General features: G+C 38.1%; 1 protein-coding gene, 1 long non-coding RNA gene and 1 pseudogene across 3 annotated transcripts; 2 read left to right on the top strand and 1 right to left on the bottom strand.

The window, feature by feature from the left end:
- Positions 1-7,401: 7,401 nt before the first annotated feature.
- LOC108051730 lies at positions 7,402-16,129 on the top strand. The gene is made up of 2 exons (XR_001769632.2): positions 7,402-9,051; positions 15,896-16,129. It is a non-coding gene; the product is annotated as an uncharacterized LOC108051730 (long non-coding RNA).
- Positions 16,130-16,248: 119 nt separating this feature from the next.
- On the top strand, positions 16,249-16,724 carry LOC108051697 (annotated as a pseudogene).
- Positions 16,725-16,980: 256 nt separating this feature from the next.
- On the bottom strand, positions 16,981-17,905 carry LOC108051711 (mitochondrial pyruvate carrier 2-like). Of its 2 annotated transcripts, none has more exons than XM_044460178.1 (3): positions 17,725-17,905; positions 17,634-17,674; positions 16,981-17,398 (listed from the first exon to the last, which is right to left on the bottom strand). In XM_044460178.1, exons 1-3 carry the CDS (start codon positions 17,828-17,830, stop codon positions 17,126-17,128), a joined length of 420 nt encoding a protein of 139 aa, XP_044316113.1. In that variant the 5' UTR covers positions 17,831-17,905; the 3' UTR covers positions 16,981-17,125. The 2 variants fall into 2 exon arrangements, with proteins under 2 accessions (XP_044316113.1, XP_044316114.1); XM_044460179.1 differs by having other exon boundaries at positions 17,729-17,845.
- Between the last annotated feature and the right edge of the window lie 159 nt (positions 17,906-18,064).

Genomic DNA, 18,064 nt, shown 5'->3' with positions numbered 1-18,064 from the left:
TCGAATGGTTTTAAGGCCAGGACAGAAAACCGCCAGAACCCATTCGAACCTAATGGCAGCCTGGAAATATGCAGCGATTTTTGTGCCGCACACAAGCCAAAAAGTATTTAGCAATTTTTAGAAAATATATACGAGTGTGTGTTGCAAGTGAAGGGGCAACTTATGCTAATCACATTTAATTGCTTTTTAAGCGCACTTTCTGGCAGTTTAGCTAATTAATGTGACTCACACGCACTGTGGTTATGGATAGAGAACCTTAAATTTTCTAGAAAGTGCAGTCGAGAGTTTAAATAAATAGCCCAGTATGGCAAAAATATTGCAAGCGAATGGCGCCAGTTTTCAGTTCATGGCACATATGCCAAGATAACAGGCTATCCAAACAACTCAGGGAGTGGGAGTCCAAACTGGCGCAGTCATTGTCAAAAAGTCAAGCAATTTGAATTATGCCTTGCAATTTGTACATCCGTTTTGACTTTGCCCAAAACACTGCGAGTCCTTCTCTCAAGGAGTGGGATATGTCCTCGACTTCTTTTTTATATATGAGGGAAATTATTGTTTGCTTTGTTTCGCGATTGCCGCTGGCGGTTATTCTATTTTTATTCATATGACTATGAGCCAACTCATGTAATGCTCATTTTTACAGATTTTTATTGTGGTTATTATTGCATTTAGTTTGGCCAAAGGAGTGGGAAGTCAAAATATTTTGTTGGTTAAAGAACTTTCAGCGAATTGTGGAACTAACAAATAGTAATGTAATGTAACGTAATGTAAGTCTTTTAGAATTTATTACAGTAATATTGTGTATTTATTATACTTATTTCTCACAAAAAATAGTTTTAAATTTTATTTTCCGTTGGGTTTAAGCATAGGAAAAACTTGTTAATTTCATAAAAATTAGTTAGTTAGCTAGGTAATTACTTAAAACATACCCTTTAAAAATTAAATACATAATTAAAAGAGGATTACAATTTAATGTAATATTTCTAACATCTCTTTAACTTTCCTTGCATAAGTTCTTGAGACAAGGGATATAGATATTAAAGGGTCTGTAAAATTTACTATAATCAAACCATATCCACATATACAGAACATCCCTGTTCTTGCACTCTATTCTCCTCTAATTCCCCCAATTAATTGTTGTGGCATTCATTTGTAACGCTCTCTAATCTCTGACATATCGTTAAAGCGCAATGCTGGCACCGTTGACTGCCGACTGTTGACTAGCAGGATGCTTAAGGATGTTTATGTCAGGCACTGAATTTTAAGTAGCTCCAAAGGAGGCTTGGCTTGTCGCATCGGGAAAAAACCATGGCCGCAAAAAAAGAGTTGTGAAGTGAATTCGTGACAGGCAGAATGGAGGAGAGATTTCCCTTTTTCTAGCCATCAAAAGAATTCGCCCCTTAAATGGCGCATGAAAATTAGCAAGTTGTCTGTCGCCTGCCATTATGCGGCACACTTTGAATGGCATTACTACAAATTTCCACTCTTTTTTTATGTTTAGCCATTTGAGGCTAAAGGATTAAACGGTTCTGTAGTCAACAGTTAATTAGCAGTTTGTGGTTATCGCAAAAAATGTTGGCTTTTGTTTTTCGAAGGAGCAACTTTTGGCCATAAAAGTGCAATCAGCGGTTAAGTTATGTCCAGGATGTGGGCTCATATGTCCGGACGGCACCTGCAGGCGATATACTGGCCATAAAAAATGACTAACGATTAAGCCAAAAAGGAGAACAGGACCCAGGACGACAGGCAGCAAGTGTCGTTTTGAAAAATTCAAATCTCGTTGCCAATAAAAGCCAATAAAACTCGTAAAATAACTCAAACAAAAAGTGGGTGGAAGAGCCGTGCTGATGCTGCTCGTTCAAGTGTTTTGTGTCGCAATGTTGCGGGTGGCCATAACCATTGAGTCCCGATTCTTGCGGGTTAAAGTTGATCTGCGGAGTTCTGCAGATGCATTTAGTTGCTTTTCCAGCTGCACACTGCCACAAATAGCAATACATATTTATAGAGAAGCTGGGAGGTGATGAGGGGGAATACAAGCGGTGTCATCGTTCCCATGACCGAAAATAGCTTTGCAATTGGATGTGGCGTCTACACCTGTTGGGAATATGTCGGCGCGGCAAATGCTCAGTCTTTTGTCATTATTAAGTTGTACGAGAAAGTGCGGTTGTTTTGCATGTTCTTAAAGTACTTTTTGGCTAAACAAGATGGTGATTAAAATGAACATATGCAGGTACAAGTGTAGAAAAAAACTTAAGGTAATTCTATATTACATATTGATGTACAGAATAACAATATGTTATTACATTGTGATATGAAATACCGGTTTTTAATTCATATTTTATTTTTGTATATCTAATATTTGTGTTTTTTATTTAGAATAACGTATTCTGTACAAAAAAATTTGTATAATTTATAATGGAATCAAAATATTTCATTTTTAATTTTTCTTGAATGAAAGAGTAACCTTTCAAATACAAATTATTAATCTATTCATGTAATTTTTACTTTGACCAAGAGTTTTTTAATATTTAACCAATTTTGTTGAATGTAAAAAATGTAATTTTTTCGTAACATAAATTTTTTAACTGTCACATTGACCACTTCTAAAGACACCTTTTCAATTATGCGACCAGGATTTGCATCAATCACGTAGTCTTTGCTGCCGCTTGCCAGGTGGGGCACAAATCACAGCATTGACAACGGTGAAACTTTCACAGCGACAAGTCCACGATTTTGCCCTGGTTTCGCAGAAGCAAGTGAGGTATCCAACTATCAGATCAGGCCCCTATGAAAATCAAAGAAAAGCCCATGCAAGACCCAACTGAATGCAAATGACGAATGTTTTCGCGTAATTCTGTGATTTTCCACTGCCTTTCTGCACTGCATAAAAACGCATTGTGAATGCAGACGAGTCGGCTGACCGACAGAGTCAACAAGGCAAATTAAATTAAAATGCGAATGGTGTTCGCCTAAGCTGAGGTTCTCCAATTTTCAGGGGGGAGGGGGTCTTGGCCATAGCCCCCTGCCGCCTCGATGGCCGATATTTGAACTGCATTTTCTGGTGCTGGGCAGACAATTCCTGGCGCTATCGCGATGCCAAATACGCGGCCAGGCAAAAAATCGCCGACAGCGACAAAACAAAATAAATATATATATATGGAGACAGAAAAAGGATACAATTTCTTGGGGTGGAGGAACGAATATTCAAACGTTTTCGCATCCTGTCAGAGGATGCCAGCAAGCGGCAAAAACAATTTCGTACATTTAAATGCCAGCACATGAAACGGAACGGGATGATTCCTTCTTTATGGCATCCTCATACTCGAGGTGCTTTTTCCAGAAAGAAAAATACTGTCTAAAGCGAAATGTCGCTTTTGTCTTGCCCTTCGTACAAAACACATAAATCTCGGCATATGTGCATTAAATTGCCATCCCAGATCGGCTAAAGTATTTCCCCAAAAAACATACTTTAATTGCCACTTCAATTTTCAATTGTTTTTCTATTCGTTTAACTTGCACCTTCCTTGGCTTCTCTGTTCAGGATGTTCTTCTGTGCCACTGCTCGTCTGTGGACAAACTTAATGACCTGAAAACATTTCGATAATGTGGGTGACTCTTCATTGTCTCCGCTCGGCAGTTTGTGCGGGCTTAGGAAATTATCAACTCAACGCCTTTAGCAAAAACCTAAAAACGGATGGAAGGTAATTTCCAGGAAAACGATTAGAAATTCCTGTTGGCAGTGGAAAAAAAGGGAAGAGCCAAACGATTTTCGGGCTTTAAGGGGCTTACAAAAAGGAGTGAAAGATAAGGCTAACAGACTAACATATTAGGCTAAGTCTGCAAAGGTTTCGATTGCCTGGGTTAAGGATTAAATTCTTAAAGATAAGAATGCATGAAAGTCATAAAGTTTTTTATTTGCTAACAAATTGCTTAAAGGGTTAACATAAATATTTAATATTCATAATTTGAATGACGTTAAAATTCTTAAAAAGAGTTTAAGCGTTTCTATTGAATCGGTTATTCTAACCGAACTTTCGCAACTTTCCCTTTGTGCATTCACTTACAAAGTCCTTCGGATGGCACTAAAAAAATACTGCGGTTTTTCAGTCAAGGCAAGTGAACCCTTTCCATTCAACTCCTCCTCTGGTGTCCAGCAATTTGGCAAAAACCGAGTGGAGGCCACGTGACTAACATAACCAAATACAGTTATAGCCATCGCCGTCTCGGTGAGCAAGTGCTCGAAAAATGTTTTGTTTGGCAAAAATCAAGATGTGTGGCGTCCTCTCGCTTTTTGCTCCCATCCTGATCCCCTGCCCCATTTTCCATGGGCTTTTACTGCCCAGTTAGAAGAACTGTTGGCAACAGTGAAGAGATGCTTAGTAAAGGGGGACGGACATGTGTGTTCACTAGGGTGGACTTGGAAAAGTTATGTGGGTTTATTGTCCTGATTAAATTTATATATATTTAATATTATAAAAAAAGTTTTAATTGTTTAGTTGTTAAAAACATATTTGGCTAATTTCTTAATCAAATAACTTTATGTATCAATTTTGTTTAATTTATGAACATTATACCATTATTATAATAACCGAAAACATGAAACATAAAATATGAAAAATAAATATTGCTCATACGACATGTATTTCAAACCATCATTTTTAAAACAATTAATTCCTTTCAAAATAACTCTTGTAATAACTCTTGTCAATAAATAGATGTTTTATCAACTGCCTGATTTACAATAAAAAATTTACTATTTTAAAGAAAATAAATCTGAGATCCACCCTACCGTGAACTCGTATGTTTATCTTTGGCCTGGCCTTTGTCTCGCTGAAGTGATGCAGGAATTTGCAGGGAAAGTGGTTTGGGGATCGAGGCTGGCGTTGTTGTCCTTTGGCGCTATTTGGGCAATAAATAAACGTTTAGTTGGTAGCGGAAACAGGGCGACAGCAACAGCAGTTCCCCCGATTCGGGGGTGTGGCCGGGATGGAATGGCATTAGATGGCCAGATGGAGGGCAGGATTGGCTCCGGAATCCGGAGGAGAATACTTGTTTTGGCCTCTGGCAGCACGTGCTGCTGCGGTCAACGTGTGGCTCGCATTGTTGTCACACTTTTTGCTGCCGGTGGTTAACTGACTTCCCTTCTCTTCGACCTTCGCTCTTTGTTGGGTGGAGCCCATTAATGGCCGCGTAATCGGTGCTCAATTAACACACACGGGTGTCAGCCCCCTAGAAATACACTCAAAGAATTTTGTTTTGTTTTTCAAATTTTAATTTTAAATGACCACTTCGTAATATATCCAGAATATGAATCAAATGTAATTATTAAATGTACTTCATCAAATTATCAATTCTTTTTTCTTACTTTTAAGAAATTTATTTTAGTATAGAGTTGATAAATATTCATGTAATTAAAAAATCCGATCAATTTATTCCTTTCTAATTTTTTTTTGTGTATAGCTTATGGTTTTAGAATACCTTTATTTTATTACATTCAATTTTGATTTTTTTCTTATTTCTACATTTAGTTTTAGGTAGATTGCCTATAAATATTAATGTATAAAAATGCTTAAATTTTTGTCAGTGCTGCTACAACATTGTGGCCTTTATTTAACATGCATTTATTAGAAATTTATTAGCACTACTTACAATTTTACATCGAGATTTTTGCTTTTCACTTGCATAAAATTTTTACACTGGCGCCACTCGTTTCATAACTCAGACAAAGTATCCACTCAGGATGAGAGCGTATGGCTGGTATAGCGATCCTGTGGACTGGAGAAGCTCCTAAGTCCACTTATTCTGATTGGCATCGATGTCCTGTGAAGATGTGTCCTTGCATGTGCTAAAACCTGTTGACCATTTGCATTCATTAAGCTCAAGGAGTTTTCCAAGGGCCTTCCCTTTGGCCCTTCAGTCGTCAAGTTATCCTTTCTTCCTTTGTATTTTTTTTTGCACTTTTTAGTGCCTTATTTAAATTATAATTTTATGGCAGCGTTTATGCTTCTGTCGAAAAGCAGTCATGTATTTATATATCTCTGCCAGATCTTCTGGTTCCGCTACGAATTGCAAATGCATTCATAATTAGGGTGGAAAAATTGATTGTTGTCCTGCAGATTACCTTGCTTATTTTGGTTTCTTTCACAAAAACAATTGGCTGAAATAACAGCTTGATTAGTCATGAGAAGAAATTGATTAAAGATTCAAGATTATGGAGCCAATAAATGGTGTATTGGATAGTTTATGGAAATAACCTCATTGTATTTTTACGATGTTTACTAAGATTAAATCTTAATTATATTTAGGAAAATAAATAAATTTAAGGACTTAAATTCTTATTAATATTTATAAAAATGTACAACATGAGTTCCCTGTCAATTATTTCACATAAATTTTAACCATTTTAAACAATTCCTTATGTATAAGCATTCCTAAAAGTAAAGAATCTTTTAAAATTTGTTTCAAAAAAAGCCATGTGTTTTCCTGCTTTTTAAATTTTAAATATTATAGTTAATTTCATTAAGCCCATTTCCATATATATCTTTCACATGCCCCACGTGAAACCACGTGGCAGTAATAAATAATATAGTTGTGTTGTTTTTCGCGCCCAATACCGGAACGTAGGATGGGGGAATTCTAGAATATTTAAAACTCGAAAACATTCAAAATTACTCAAAAACTTTGAATAAGAGCGGTCAGAGCAGAGAGTCCGCAGCGGCAGAGGCAAACGAGCTCTGCCGCCGCGACGAACACTCGCCGAGGAGCTCACGAAGTGGCACGATTATGGCCCGAAGGGGGTGGGGGATCGCTCGCTTGGAGCTCCGCCAGTTGGGCGGGGGGTCGGGGGTCAGGGGGCGTTGGAGCAGCGGCAGTGTTGCCTGTGCCAATGCGGGAAGAGGCGTAGCCTTTGGACACTTAGAGAAATATTTTTCACAATCGGAAGTCAGGAAAATAGTACTAGCATAAAGAAATGTTTGCTATTGTTTATAAAAATATTTTACCAAATAGTAGCTAATTTTAAAAAAACTAATTTTTTGGAATGCAGTAAATTTAATTAAACAAAAAAAATAAAATTTAGTTTTTAAGGGAGAATATTACATAAAAGGGGGTAACAATTGCCTACAAAATAAAAATGTGGATGCATACTATTTGAAAATTGTTGGCTGGGAAATCGGAATTATAAGGATTTTAAATTTTCCTATTTTTAACCGAGAACTTTCTCAAGCAATGAAGGGTGCCGAATCGTTAGATAAACTTTATTATTTCTCAACTCAAGGCAGAACTGAGAATTTTCTGTGAGTGCATAAGGGGGGAGAGAGAGAGACAATGCAAGGAGGAGACCCCGACGACGATGACGATGACGACACAAAAAGCAGAGACGACTGCGACAAAGAGAACGCCGGAACGGAACGTGAACGTGAACATGAACGTTGCAATCGTTCGAGGGCCTCTGGCTCGCTTTTTGGCAGGCCGCACGGCCAGTCGTCAGTCAGTTGGCCAACAAACTGGTAGCGTCTGGTGTGGCGAGCCAACAAAAGGCTGGCAGGGCGGCCAACACCGGACCCGGCCCGAATCCAAATCGGAATCCGGGTCCGGGTTGTCCGGGCTGGATCCGCATCTACGGGCTGCACGGCTGCCAATTGAGCGGAGTTTGGGTCTCAATTTGACGCGTAGCCAGCCAAGAAGAGTGGCCGGCCAACAACAAAAACAGGTGACGCAGGATGTGGCCAAACGGCCAAAGGAGGAGGATGGCCAAGAGGAGGAGGAGGAGGAAACGCAGCGCACTTTTTTGGCCACGGTCCGCGTTTGATTAGCCAACTCAAACATCAGGGCCAAGATCAGGGCAATTGACAGCTCTCTCTCCATTTGGCACAGTCGCAGCACACACAGTGTTTTACGGTCACGGATGGGCCACAGTGGAGCCTGGGCAGTACGCAACACCTGACGCTGCCCGCCCGGATACTCACGTCCGTCTCGATTATACAGCAAATAAGAAAACGTAAATAAACAATTAAAAATATGGAGTATTTGCTCCGCAACTGCCAACAACAGCGACAACAACCAGTTGCTCTGCGGTGCAGAAGCGAGTGTGTAACAGTGTGTGCCTTGTGAACTGACCAACGTGCCAAAAGTGAAGGGAGGAGGTGGGAACTCTGGCTCGGACCCAAGCAACAAGAACAACTGCGATTTGGCAGGAGCTGATTGTTTCATCTGGCCAGGCTTAATGAAAGGACTCGTCCTGGCCACAGCCGCATGTCAAACGCAGTCGGGCAAACACCAGCGGAGCCCCAAAGGATAAGCATCGCCACAACAACGGAATCTCCACCGGAGGATGCACCACAAAAAATGTTGATTCTAAAATATTCAACCATGTAAAATAAACTAAACTAAACGTTACTCAAAGGACTAAGATCCCAAGCAGGAGCCTTACCATTAGCTCAACAAAGAAAACAACAAAATATTTAAACATAAAATAACTACATTTCAAAGGATTGTTCAACATCCTTTAAGAAAGCATAATAAAACTGAAACCTAAAATGACATAAAAATTTAAAATAAAAGTAAACAAACCTTTGACTCTTAATAAAAGTTAAAATATAGAAAAAACAAAAAAAAAATAAATACCCAAACTATAACTATTTTTCAAATAGTTAAATTAGTGCTTAATCCCCATATGAATCATAATCGCATACAAAAACTATAACTTACCAAACCTAAAATGAGCAAATATTATATAACCCCCAAAAATATGATGTTATATAGACATACCAACATATAAAAATAATAATGCAATAGTCAAATGGATTAAAAATAGTGCAATACAATACGTCTATAATCCAACGTCAAAAGTTTTATAACGCAACGATATTATTTTATAATAAGCACTTTCAAACAATTATATAAAATTTAAATCAGCGCGGGAAGTCTTCGGCATGGTAAAAGCATAAGATGTAAATCACAGCAAAAAAGAGAGGATAGATTAATAGCGAATGAAGAGAAAGGAGTGGAAAACATCTGAGCGCGGAAAAGTGCTGAAAATGGTGAGTAGAGGTGTGAAGTTTAATTTTCATTTAAATATGCATTAAAAAACAACTCCAATCTTAGTTTTTGTTTTTTAATTATTTTGCTTCTAAATCGTTTACAAAAAGTGATATGTCTTAATAAAACCCTTTTCAAATAATAGGCCAATCATGATTTGCTCTATAAACACACCTCATAATTATTAACCAAATAACAGCCTCCAAAAGTTAAATAACCTCTAGTCAATACCTCAAGACCCTTTGCCACATGGCGATAATCGCCCGCCAAAGGAGTGAAACCCCCCTAAACCCTAATACAGTAAACCCGCAGCAGAAGAACGCACTGGAAACAGCCTGGAAACAGCCTGGCGCCACATAAATAAACCCAAATGCAACACAGAAATGACAACGGGAATGCTAAATGCGCCGCAGGAGGGCGTGCCCGGTGAAGGACAACATCCAACATCTAGTCGGGGTCCCAAACGAATTTATAGGCCTGGCCAAAAATGTTAAAGAGCTCACCCACAACCAGAGATTCTCATACTCCAAATTCTGATGCTGACTGCTTATGGTTCAATGAACAGCCAGCAAGGATGAGTTGTCTGTGCTAGAAAGGGATTCGCACCCAGACTTTTAGCCAGACCAAAAACCCATCCATGCCCATTCCAAAAACCCGCAAGATGAAACGAAATTCATATATCAGAAATTAATCTCAAAGACAGATTTATTCTTTTATGACTGAACTCACATACGCATTGGGAAAAAAACATGCCAGAGTACATTGTACTTTAGACAATTAAATTTTGGGCAAATAAGTATTAATATGCCCTCGGCTTTTGTAGTTCTCGATTGGAGCCATACAATTGCGTAGTTTTATGTTGGATTTTCAAAATTTTAAATGCCCAAATTTATGAGCGTCTGCACTGAAGAAGAACGACAACAAGCTGCAGCAATCAAAAAGTTGTACTTAGAGATTTACGATCCATTAAAACAATTAAAAATCTACCCATTGCTCTGCGAGTAGTTAATTGGCCAGAAAGACAAGAGCAGCAGGAGGGCCAAAAATTAACACGAAATTTAATTGCCAAGGACTTAGAGCAGGACATTCGGGGAGCGAATTCCTTAATGTCTCCACATTAATTTTGTCTTCGCTTAGTTTTTTTGCTGGCAATGGTCGAACATTTTTTTGCAGCCGTTGAAAAGGAATTTGTTGACACCAACAATGTTTCGGACATCCTGGCAAATAATTCTCTTTTTTCTCGCCAGGAAATTGGCAACTACGCCAAGCCAAGTCCAAGGCATTGTGTCCTTTCCTCTTGACTGGCTGCATATGTCCAACAAAAGGACCTCTCTTCCGCCGCTGGTTACTGCGCTTTATCTTTGTTTCCGCCAGATATTCGATTCGGAATTCAAATTCCGATTCTGTGCAGCGAAAGGCTTGAAGATTTATGTCCTGCATTGATTTTATTGATGGCCGAGGGCCGAAGGCAACATTTTTAAACGTCCGCCAAGTCGAGCAATTAAAACTAATTGAATTGCCAGTGAGAAATTGTCAAAGCGACTTTAAATGCATATTGACGGCGATTTAAGTTGGACAGTTGTCCCTCCCCCCGCTGCTTTGTGTGTCGGCTTCAGACAAACCATAATTCTCAATGGCCTAGACGGGGCAAATAAAACAAACAAACAAATAAATCGCCAAATTATGATTTTGGCTAGCGTTTCCTTCTTCTCCTTCTGCAGTCATCAGCAGTGGAATAACAAAAAAATCCCCGAAGAATAACTTTGTCTGCCTTTGGTCCAGTCCTGTAATGATTTACTCTATTTGCATATTTTTGCACTTATAAAAATGCACAAACGATTTTTCATTTTCATTTTTCTTAAAACTTATTAGTGCGGCCCGCCAGCCTTTGAAATGTCCGCTTCTATTTTTTGCAACTTGGGCTTTCCTTTGCCTTTTTTTATAATGATGGTCAGAGCTTTGTTATTTATTTGTTATGCATTTGGCCCGCAACTTTGTCCTGCACTGCGTATACGTTATGTGTGAGGGTCGGGGTGGCGACTCCTTCTTCATTACGTATACGCCGCATTGTCGCAGTCTGCAATTGCCAGCGCCTACAAGTCTGCGGTGGTGATTCTTCTGATGCTGCAGTATCCAACACTTAACAAATTTTCCATCTTATAAGGATTTAAAAAAGAGTTTTTATTGGCTTTTTCAGAATGCTAGTCACTTATTAGGTATTTACAAAAATTAATACAAAAAAAAACTTTATTTTAATAATGATCATTCTAAAAATGATTTAAAGGCAAACAGTTAAGATAAAGATTAATCATAATTTAATAGGTATTAAATAAAATAATTTATATAAATTTTGGAAAAAGTTACAGGAAACATATACAAATATGCTATTGCTCTTTCCTTTAATCGAATATGGTTAATTCTTGTTTTAAGATATTACATTGTTAGATCAAATTCATAGTACTATCACTCCATTTAATAGTATTAATTTGTATATTAATTCATTTAATGTTTTTATTATTTAGGTGATGTTCATTGATTGACTTTTTGAGTTATTAATTTAAATTTGTATCCGTATGGGAAATATCCCATGATTGTAAGAGTATTCCAACTTCCCTATGATGGTTTTCCAACTCTTTTCTTATTGTTTTCTTTTTCCGCTTCCACCCTTTTCCTGTGGGCCTTTTCCCTATCCCATATTCCCTGGAACCCAAACGCCCCGGACATAAACATAAACAAACGCAGCCAGCAGTCGACGGCTTCTTGGCCGGGTGCTGCCAAGATTTTTGGCATCATCGTTGGCAACGCATCCTGTGGAATTCGAATCGCGTGTCTGGCGCGTGGATTGGGGTGTTGGCAAACGCCTTTCCTTCGGCGGGGTGGCGCCTCTAACTTGGCACTCTCATTATGATTTTAATTGCTGACGCACATTTTTGACGAGTTGCCCAGTTCGTCGCTACGTCACCGATTGTTGTTGAATTGGCCAAAGAATTCTTGGCCAGATACCAGCCAGCAGTTGCCAACAGGTGTCCAATTATCAATATGATTGTGTTTATCACCCACCGACACACACACTCGAATAAAACGAAATAATGACGTTTGATTGGCCTTGTGCAAGGCTGTTTGTCGTTGGCCAAATGTCAACGTCTTGTAAAATTTATTGGCCAATATTCAAGCAATTTTTTTTTAAGTTCATTGCTTTTTTGGTTTTTGGCAGCCAGTTAATATTTGCAGCCTGCCAATTTCTCGATTACGATTTTCTATTTATCTTTTCTCATTTTCGAGTGTTTGGTTCTTATTTTCGCCGCTGTTTTGATTGACTTTCAGTTTTCATCAGATTTCAGAGCGTTGACAACGCCTCCTTTAAAAGTAGACGCTGTTCCCTACTTTTTTATTTACAGATTTCCACTGCAGTTAATAAAAATAAATAAACAAAACATGTGAAGCTTTTTTTGTATTCATATAAACAGAGTTAAATGTTGTTCGTGTACTTTCATAATAAACAAAAAAATGCATAACAATTTTGCGATCTTCTGTTTGATAATTTTCGACGTAGAAAATGATTTTTTTGAAAAACAAGACTAGTTTTTATATACAAAGCAGTGTTCAAAATATTATTAGTTGACTATGAAAATTATAATAGGAAATGAGCTTAAAAGCGACAGATAGATAAGAAATAGAATTATACACAAATTTAAAAACCCATCATTTTTGTTTGGTATTCAAAAAAATGTATTTTATATTTGATATTTTATTGAAAAGGAAAGTAAAAATCTAAGGAATCGAAACCTCAAAATAATTTATTATGATGTAATATTTAAGGGAGACTGATAAAAAAAGTTAAGATGATTGCACAACAGCCTTTCTTCCTTACACCCAAATTAACCCAATTAAAAACTTGCCGTTCGACAAATACACTGCAGGCTAACTGCATCTCAAGGTTCATTTGTTTACCATAAAACACACACGCCGACGTGCAAATTAAGAAAATTCTAATTAAAGCTAAGAAAAACTAACACTAATTACAATTTGTGCCGTCGCCCTATAGACAGAGGCAAAAACACAGACAGATGGAACCCAAAAAAAAAAAAAGGAAAACGTACCACACATAAAATACGTTTTCGATGAAGCAACTGAAATAGATAAAAACGAAATATACAACCAGATGCATTTGTATCCGTGGCCGAATCTGAGGCTGTATCTCTGGCAGCACAAATGTATTAGTTTTGTCCACGAAAATAGAAACAGCGGCGACGCTTTCAACGCGTCTTTGCCCGCGTCAATTGCGCGTCATCGCAACTCAAAGATCCAAGAACACATAGAGAGCCAGTCTGAATACTATTTATATGTGGTATATAACACAGTCGTTGGACCCCCTTCCTCCGGCCCATTTATTTATTTCTTTTTGGGAGGTACATAAGGGCAGGCGACAGTTCTGCGCAATTTTCTTGGGCTTTTCTCTTTCGGTCTTGACGTTTTTATCGCTTTTCTGCGCCTTTCGCCTTCGGCTTCGATCTTCGGCGGCCCGCCCGTCAAGTATGTCCGAAAATAGCAAGGTAAATGAAAAATACAACACGGCAAAACGAGGCAAAATCAGCCACGAAACAAATGAAAATTCAAGCAAAAAAAAAATTAAGAATCAACGTTTAAGCAACCAAAATGCTGAATTTCGAATTTTTGGTTTCTAGAAAAAATAAATAAAAGCGATTTTCTCCCTCTGAAAATCATTGAAAAACAGCAAGAGTATATATATTTCCGAAACAACAAGAACCCCCAGAAATAAGAAAAATATAAGACAAGAAAATTTGCTTAAAACGTCAAAGACGTTTTGCACTTTTTTCCATCTATAGGATATGGATGTATAGTCCCATAATTCACATATAAATTTTCTTTATTAATTCGTTTCGCCTGCTTTCCGTATAAAGATTTTCGTCAAGAGGCTAGGTATTTATCATTAAGAAAATATATATTATTTTTGTAGATTTCCCAGAATTTATAGTCATTCTTCTAGTCAGACCTTTGGGCGATTTTAAAATACAAATTAAAATAATAAACTTTATCTTAAAGATTTAAATGCGTTTTAGGACTGAACAGACTATATTATATCAAACGCGATGAGATCATTAAACGGTAATTTACAAATCTGCAGAATGTTTTCTATGTTGATTCGAATTTAAGTCCCTATTACACAAAAATATATTATTTTGAATATTTAAGTTATAACAGCCTTCCATTATTAGATTTCCCTGATCTCGGAAATAAACATGTAAACATGTCTTATATACCATTGTTTTCTTTTCAAAATTCCACGTTTGTCTATGGTTACATAAGACCTCATCAAAGCCATCACTCATTTGACACTTTCAGAACTTCCGCCTATGTTCAAGAATGAATAATGGATGGGGAATGCATACGAAATAACCACAAGTTATTTATCATAATTTGCCAATGATTGTCGAGACTAAGTTCATAAATTACCCAGGCAGCTGTGTCGCAGGCAATTAAAAGCTGGTGTTGTCGTCTACATCCTTTGGATTCTCTTTTCTGGATATTTCTGGACCACTTCTATTGGCCATAATTCACGTAAATTTAACAAGTGCGTGTGAAATTAGGGGCAAAAGACTGGAATGAATTTTATTTGGGGCTCGCCGCAATTGGCAGCTGTTCAATAACACAGTTCCTGACCTGAGTCAATGGGAAAACTCTCCCGAAGTCATTCAGCCGGGATACAAATAATGAGGGTGCCGAGATAGACACTCATTCCGGCAAACGATCGGAGCAGACGGCGTGTCTGCCGCGCGTCTTGGAAACTTATTGGCAAAACTCCATGATCATAAATTATGTCGGCTTCATTTGTTTACGCATCGGCCGGCAGGTGGCGCTTTAATTACATGACAGCATCGGCATGGGGGATTCCCCCGCAGAATCTCATCGAGCAGCTTGCCAAGATTCTGCATTACGCAATAAAGTTCATTGCCATCCCGCCCGTCTTTCAGATGCTTTCTTTCTTCCCCATCATTTTTCCCACCATTTTTTTTTTTTTTTTGGAAGCGAGCGTGAGAAAAATTCTAGGCAAGATTTTGGCAAGCTACCATCTTGGCAGAGGCCCATTACCCATTCCACCACTGAACACCACCGTCAACACACCACCACGCTGGCACAGTGGCCCAGGTCCATAAAAATTCGAGATAAGAATAGATGACTAAAGTTTGGGGAAGCCGGCCTCGTAATGAGTTGCCATAAAATATCTTTAAAAATTCTAATATGGGTTTTAGGATAAAATCAACTGAGGATTGTGGAAGTTCTTTTGACTTAACCGTAGTCAAAAAAAATTGGTACCTAAATAGCAAGTTAACTTAAAAAATTAATATTAAAATTAAGACAAGTTATAAGATCAGGATTATTTCACAAATTTTACAAAGTTAAGTTTTAATTCAAAGTTGAGCTAGTTTTTGAGAAAATCCTAACTAAAGACTTATTTAACCATTACTTTATTAAACCGCTTTTACATAATAAAGAAAAATAAAATTTAGTTTAAGGAAAATAAATGAGAATAAAAATGTAGTTTTATATCAGTAAAGGTGAACAGAGAATTATTTTATTAAATATATAAAAATGTATCAAATAGATACATAATATTTAAAGAACTGGAAAACTTTCGTTACTAAACCACATTATGTTAATGAACTTATAAAACAAAGAACTTTAATAACAACTTTGCGACTTATCTAACTCTTTGGTAAATTCCCAAAAATGTTTCTAGATTAAATCTAAATCCCTTTCCATCCTAAAAATTATTACGTAGCCGTCTTTTGGCAGCCAAAACTAATGTGCACACCTTCTACCACTCTCTTTCCAGCAGCTGAAGGCCCAAAGGAAGCCTCGTTGGCCAATTGAGGAGGAGAGACCCAGAAAGTCGAGCCGATTTTCCGCTGCAACCGCCGAAGGTCTGACCAACCAATGGCAACGCACGGCGGCGACGAAGCCCGGCCAAAAGGGGGAGTTCCCGGGAAATGGGGGGAAAACTAGCCGCCCTGCAATGCATTTCTTTGGCAACGTATCAAGCGGCCTCTCACACACACACACACACACATACAATACGCAAGGACTCTCTGCCCCGCTCACATGCGCATCGAGTGGTATAAGTAATATATCAAGTATACGCCTGTTGGCCGGGCAAACAGTTCACAGTGTGTGTGTGCGTGTTTGTGAGTGGGCAAACAGAGTGCTGCCAACTGCATTGCTGGGCTGCCACCAACTTCAACCCCCGACCAGAGGACACCACCCTCCTCCCAGCCAGGAGGCCAACGACGAGTCCTTTGCAAGCAGCGCATTGGCTGCAGGACGACCGGCGACAGGACGACCAATCACCAATCACGTCGGAGCTTGTGCGCACTATCCCGGCCGTACGAAGGACCAAAGGCACGGCAACCAGGACCTCAGCCGGAGACCCCCGGGCCGATTGCCACTCTTAGACATTATGCCACCAGTCTCCTATATTTTAGTTCTCTAGTCATAAGTCACATGCCCAAGCCAACGCCCCCGGAACAACACCCGAACGGGGGCGTGTCACAATAGTATATCGATAGAGTTCTTAGTTTCAAGCAGAAGCTATACGAAGATGATTTCAAGAATGCATAAGAGAAAAAGGAATAAAAACTGTAAAGCTTCAGAGCGGCACAACAAAAGCATTGGTGGTTTTAATTTTCTTTCCATTTACAGATTGCTTTAAACTATTTTTTGGATGACTTAACGAAATATTATTCAAAACTTTTATTGTCACTGTTTTTTTATTTAGAAAATATGCCAAAGAAACTATCGAATTGATGGCATAGTTTTTAAATGGTGTAGTATAAAAATTGTCAATCTAAAATCCTTAAGTCCTTACAATAAGAAACCACTTCCAGAACTTGATAAGTTCTACCAATTTTACGTTCACGCTCATAAGATAAATCATAGTTTCAATATTATTTGTAATTTTAAATAGATTTCTTAGTGCCTATACTGGTTAGTTAAATCTTACAAAAATTAATCTTTTCGATTACGTGAACCCATGAATACAGTATCCATTAAAGGACTCCGCTTTCTATCAATCATCCTCCGCTGGGATCGAAAAGTGAGTATGATTGTACACCGCATTCCGGGCATTCTCTTGGCGCCACCTCAGATGCTTGATAATTAGATAACTTTGGACTAGGAAGATGGCTATATTGGCGCCCATATAATTGTAGTTCTTGGGTATTATAACCACTGCGTAGCGGGTCCAAATTAAGCATGTAATTGCCAAGGAGGCGCTCTGGTTAAGAGAGATGGCCGAAGCAGGACGATTCACCGTATCGCTCAGACCTGCCACTGCTAGAGTCTGCAAAAATAAGGAGTAATAAAGAAAAATATGATAAGACCAATTTTCAACCAAATAATTTTTAAACCGATTTGATTGGCCGTTTTTGTTTTTTCTTTAACATTCTACTTTAAAAGAAAGATAAAAGAAACAAAAGTCACTGCAGAGTTAAATGTTTAGATTGAGTTTACAGCCAGCGAACCAATCATAGGATATTCTTTAACATGGAAATCTAAGGAGCTCAACCATCTCTTACCCATTTAAACATCGGTGCCCAAAAAAAAACCGTGCGGGGACCTAAACAAAAAATACGTTGCATTTATTCAAAGAAATGAAAAACAACTCACCTACTGGAGACTGCCATATTGGCTGCATAGCATTTGGGACGATCTTATCTATTGCACTAATGGTGGCATTATACAACTTCGAAAGAGGCCCTATCCCTTTAGGCATTTTTGTAGAAAATATTTTGAAATTTTGAATACGAAAAATTAAAAATAATAAATTTTTAAATATATCACATTTTTAGGTGAAATAAATGTCTGGGTGAACTTGGATAAATATTTAAAAAATAGAATAGGCGCACAAACGTATAAAAACTATATGAAAACAATTTAAATCTGCGCGCCAGGCATCAGGCCAGTGATATATCGATAACAGCGATAACAGCAATAAAATCTTTCATTA

Source organism: Drosophila rhopaloa, unplaced genomic scaffold (genome assembly GCF_018152115.1).
Source record: "Drosophila rhopaloa isolate 14029-0021.01 unplaced genomic scaffold, ASM1815211v1 contig_2, whole genome shotgun sequence".
Classification (NCBI taxonomy): domain Eukaryota; kingdom Metazoa; phylum Arthropoda; class Insecta; order Diptera; family Drosophilidae; genus Drosophila; species Drosophila rhopaloa.
Note: the sequence above shows the minus strand (reverse complement) of the source record. Positions and strands in the feature narration are given on the sequence as shown.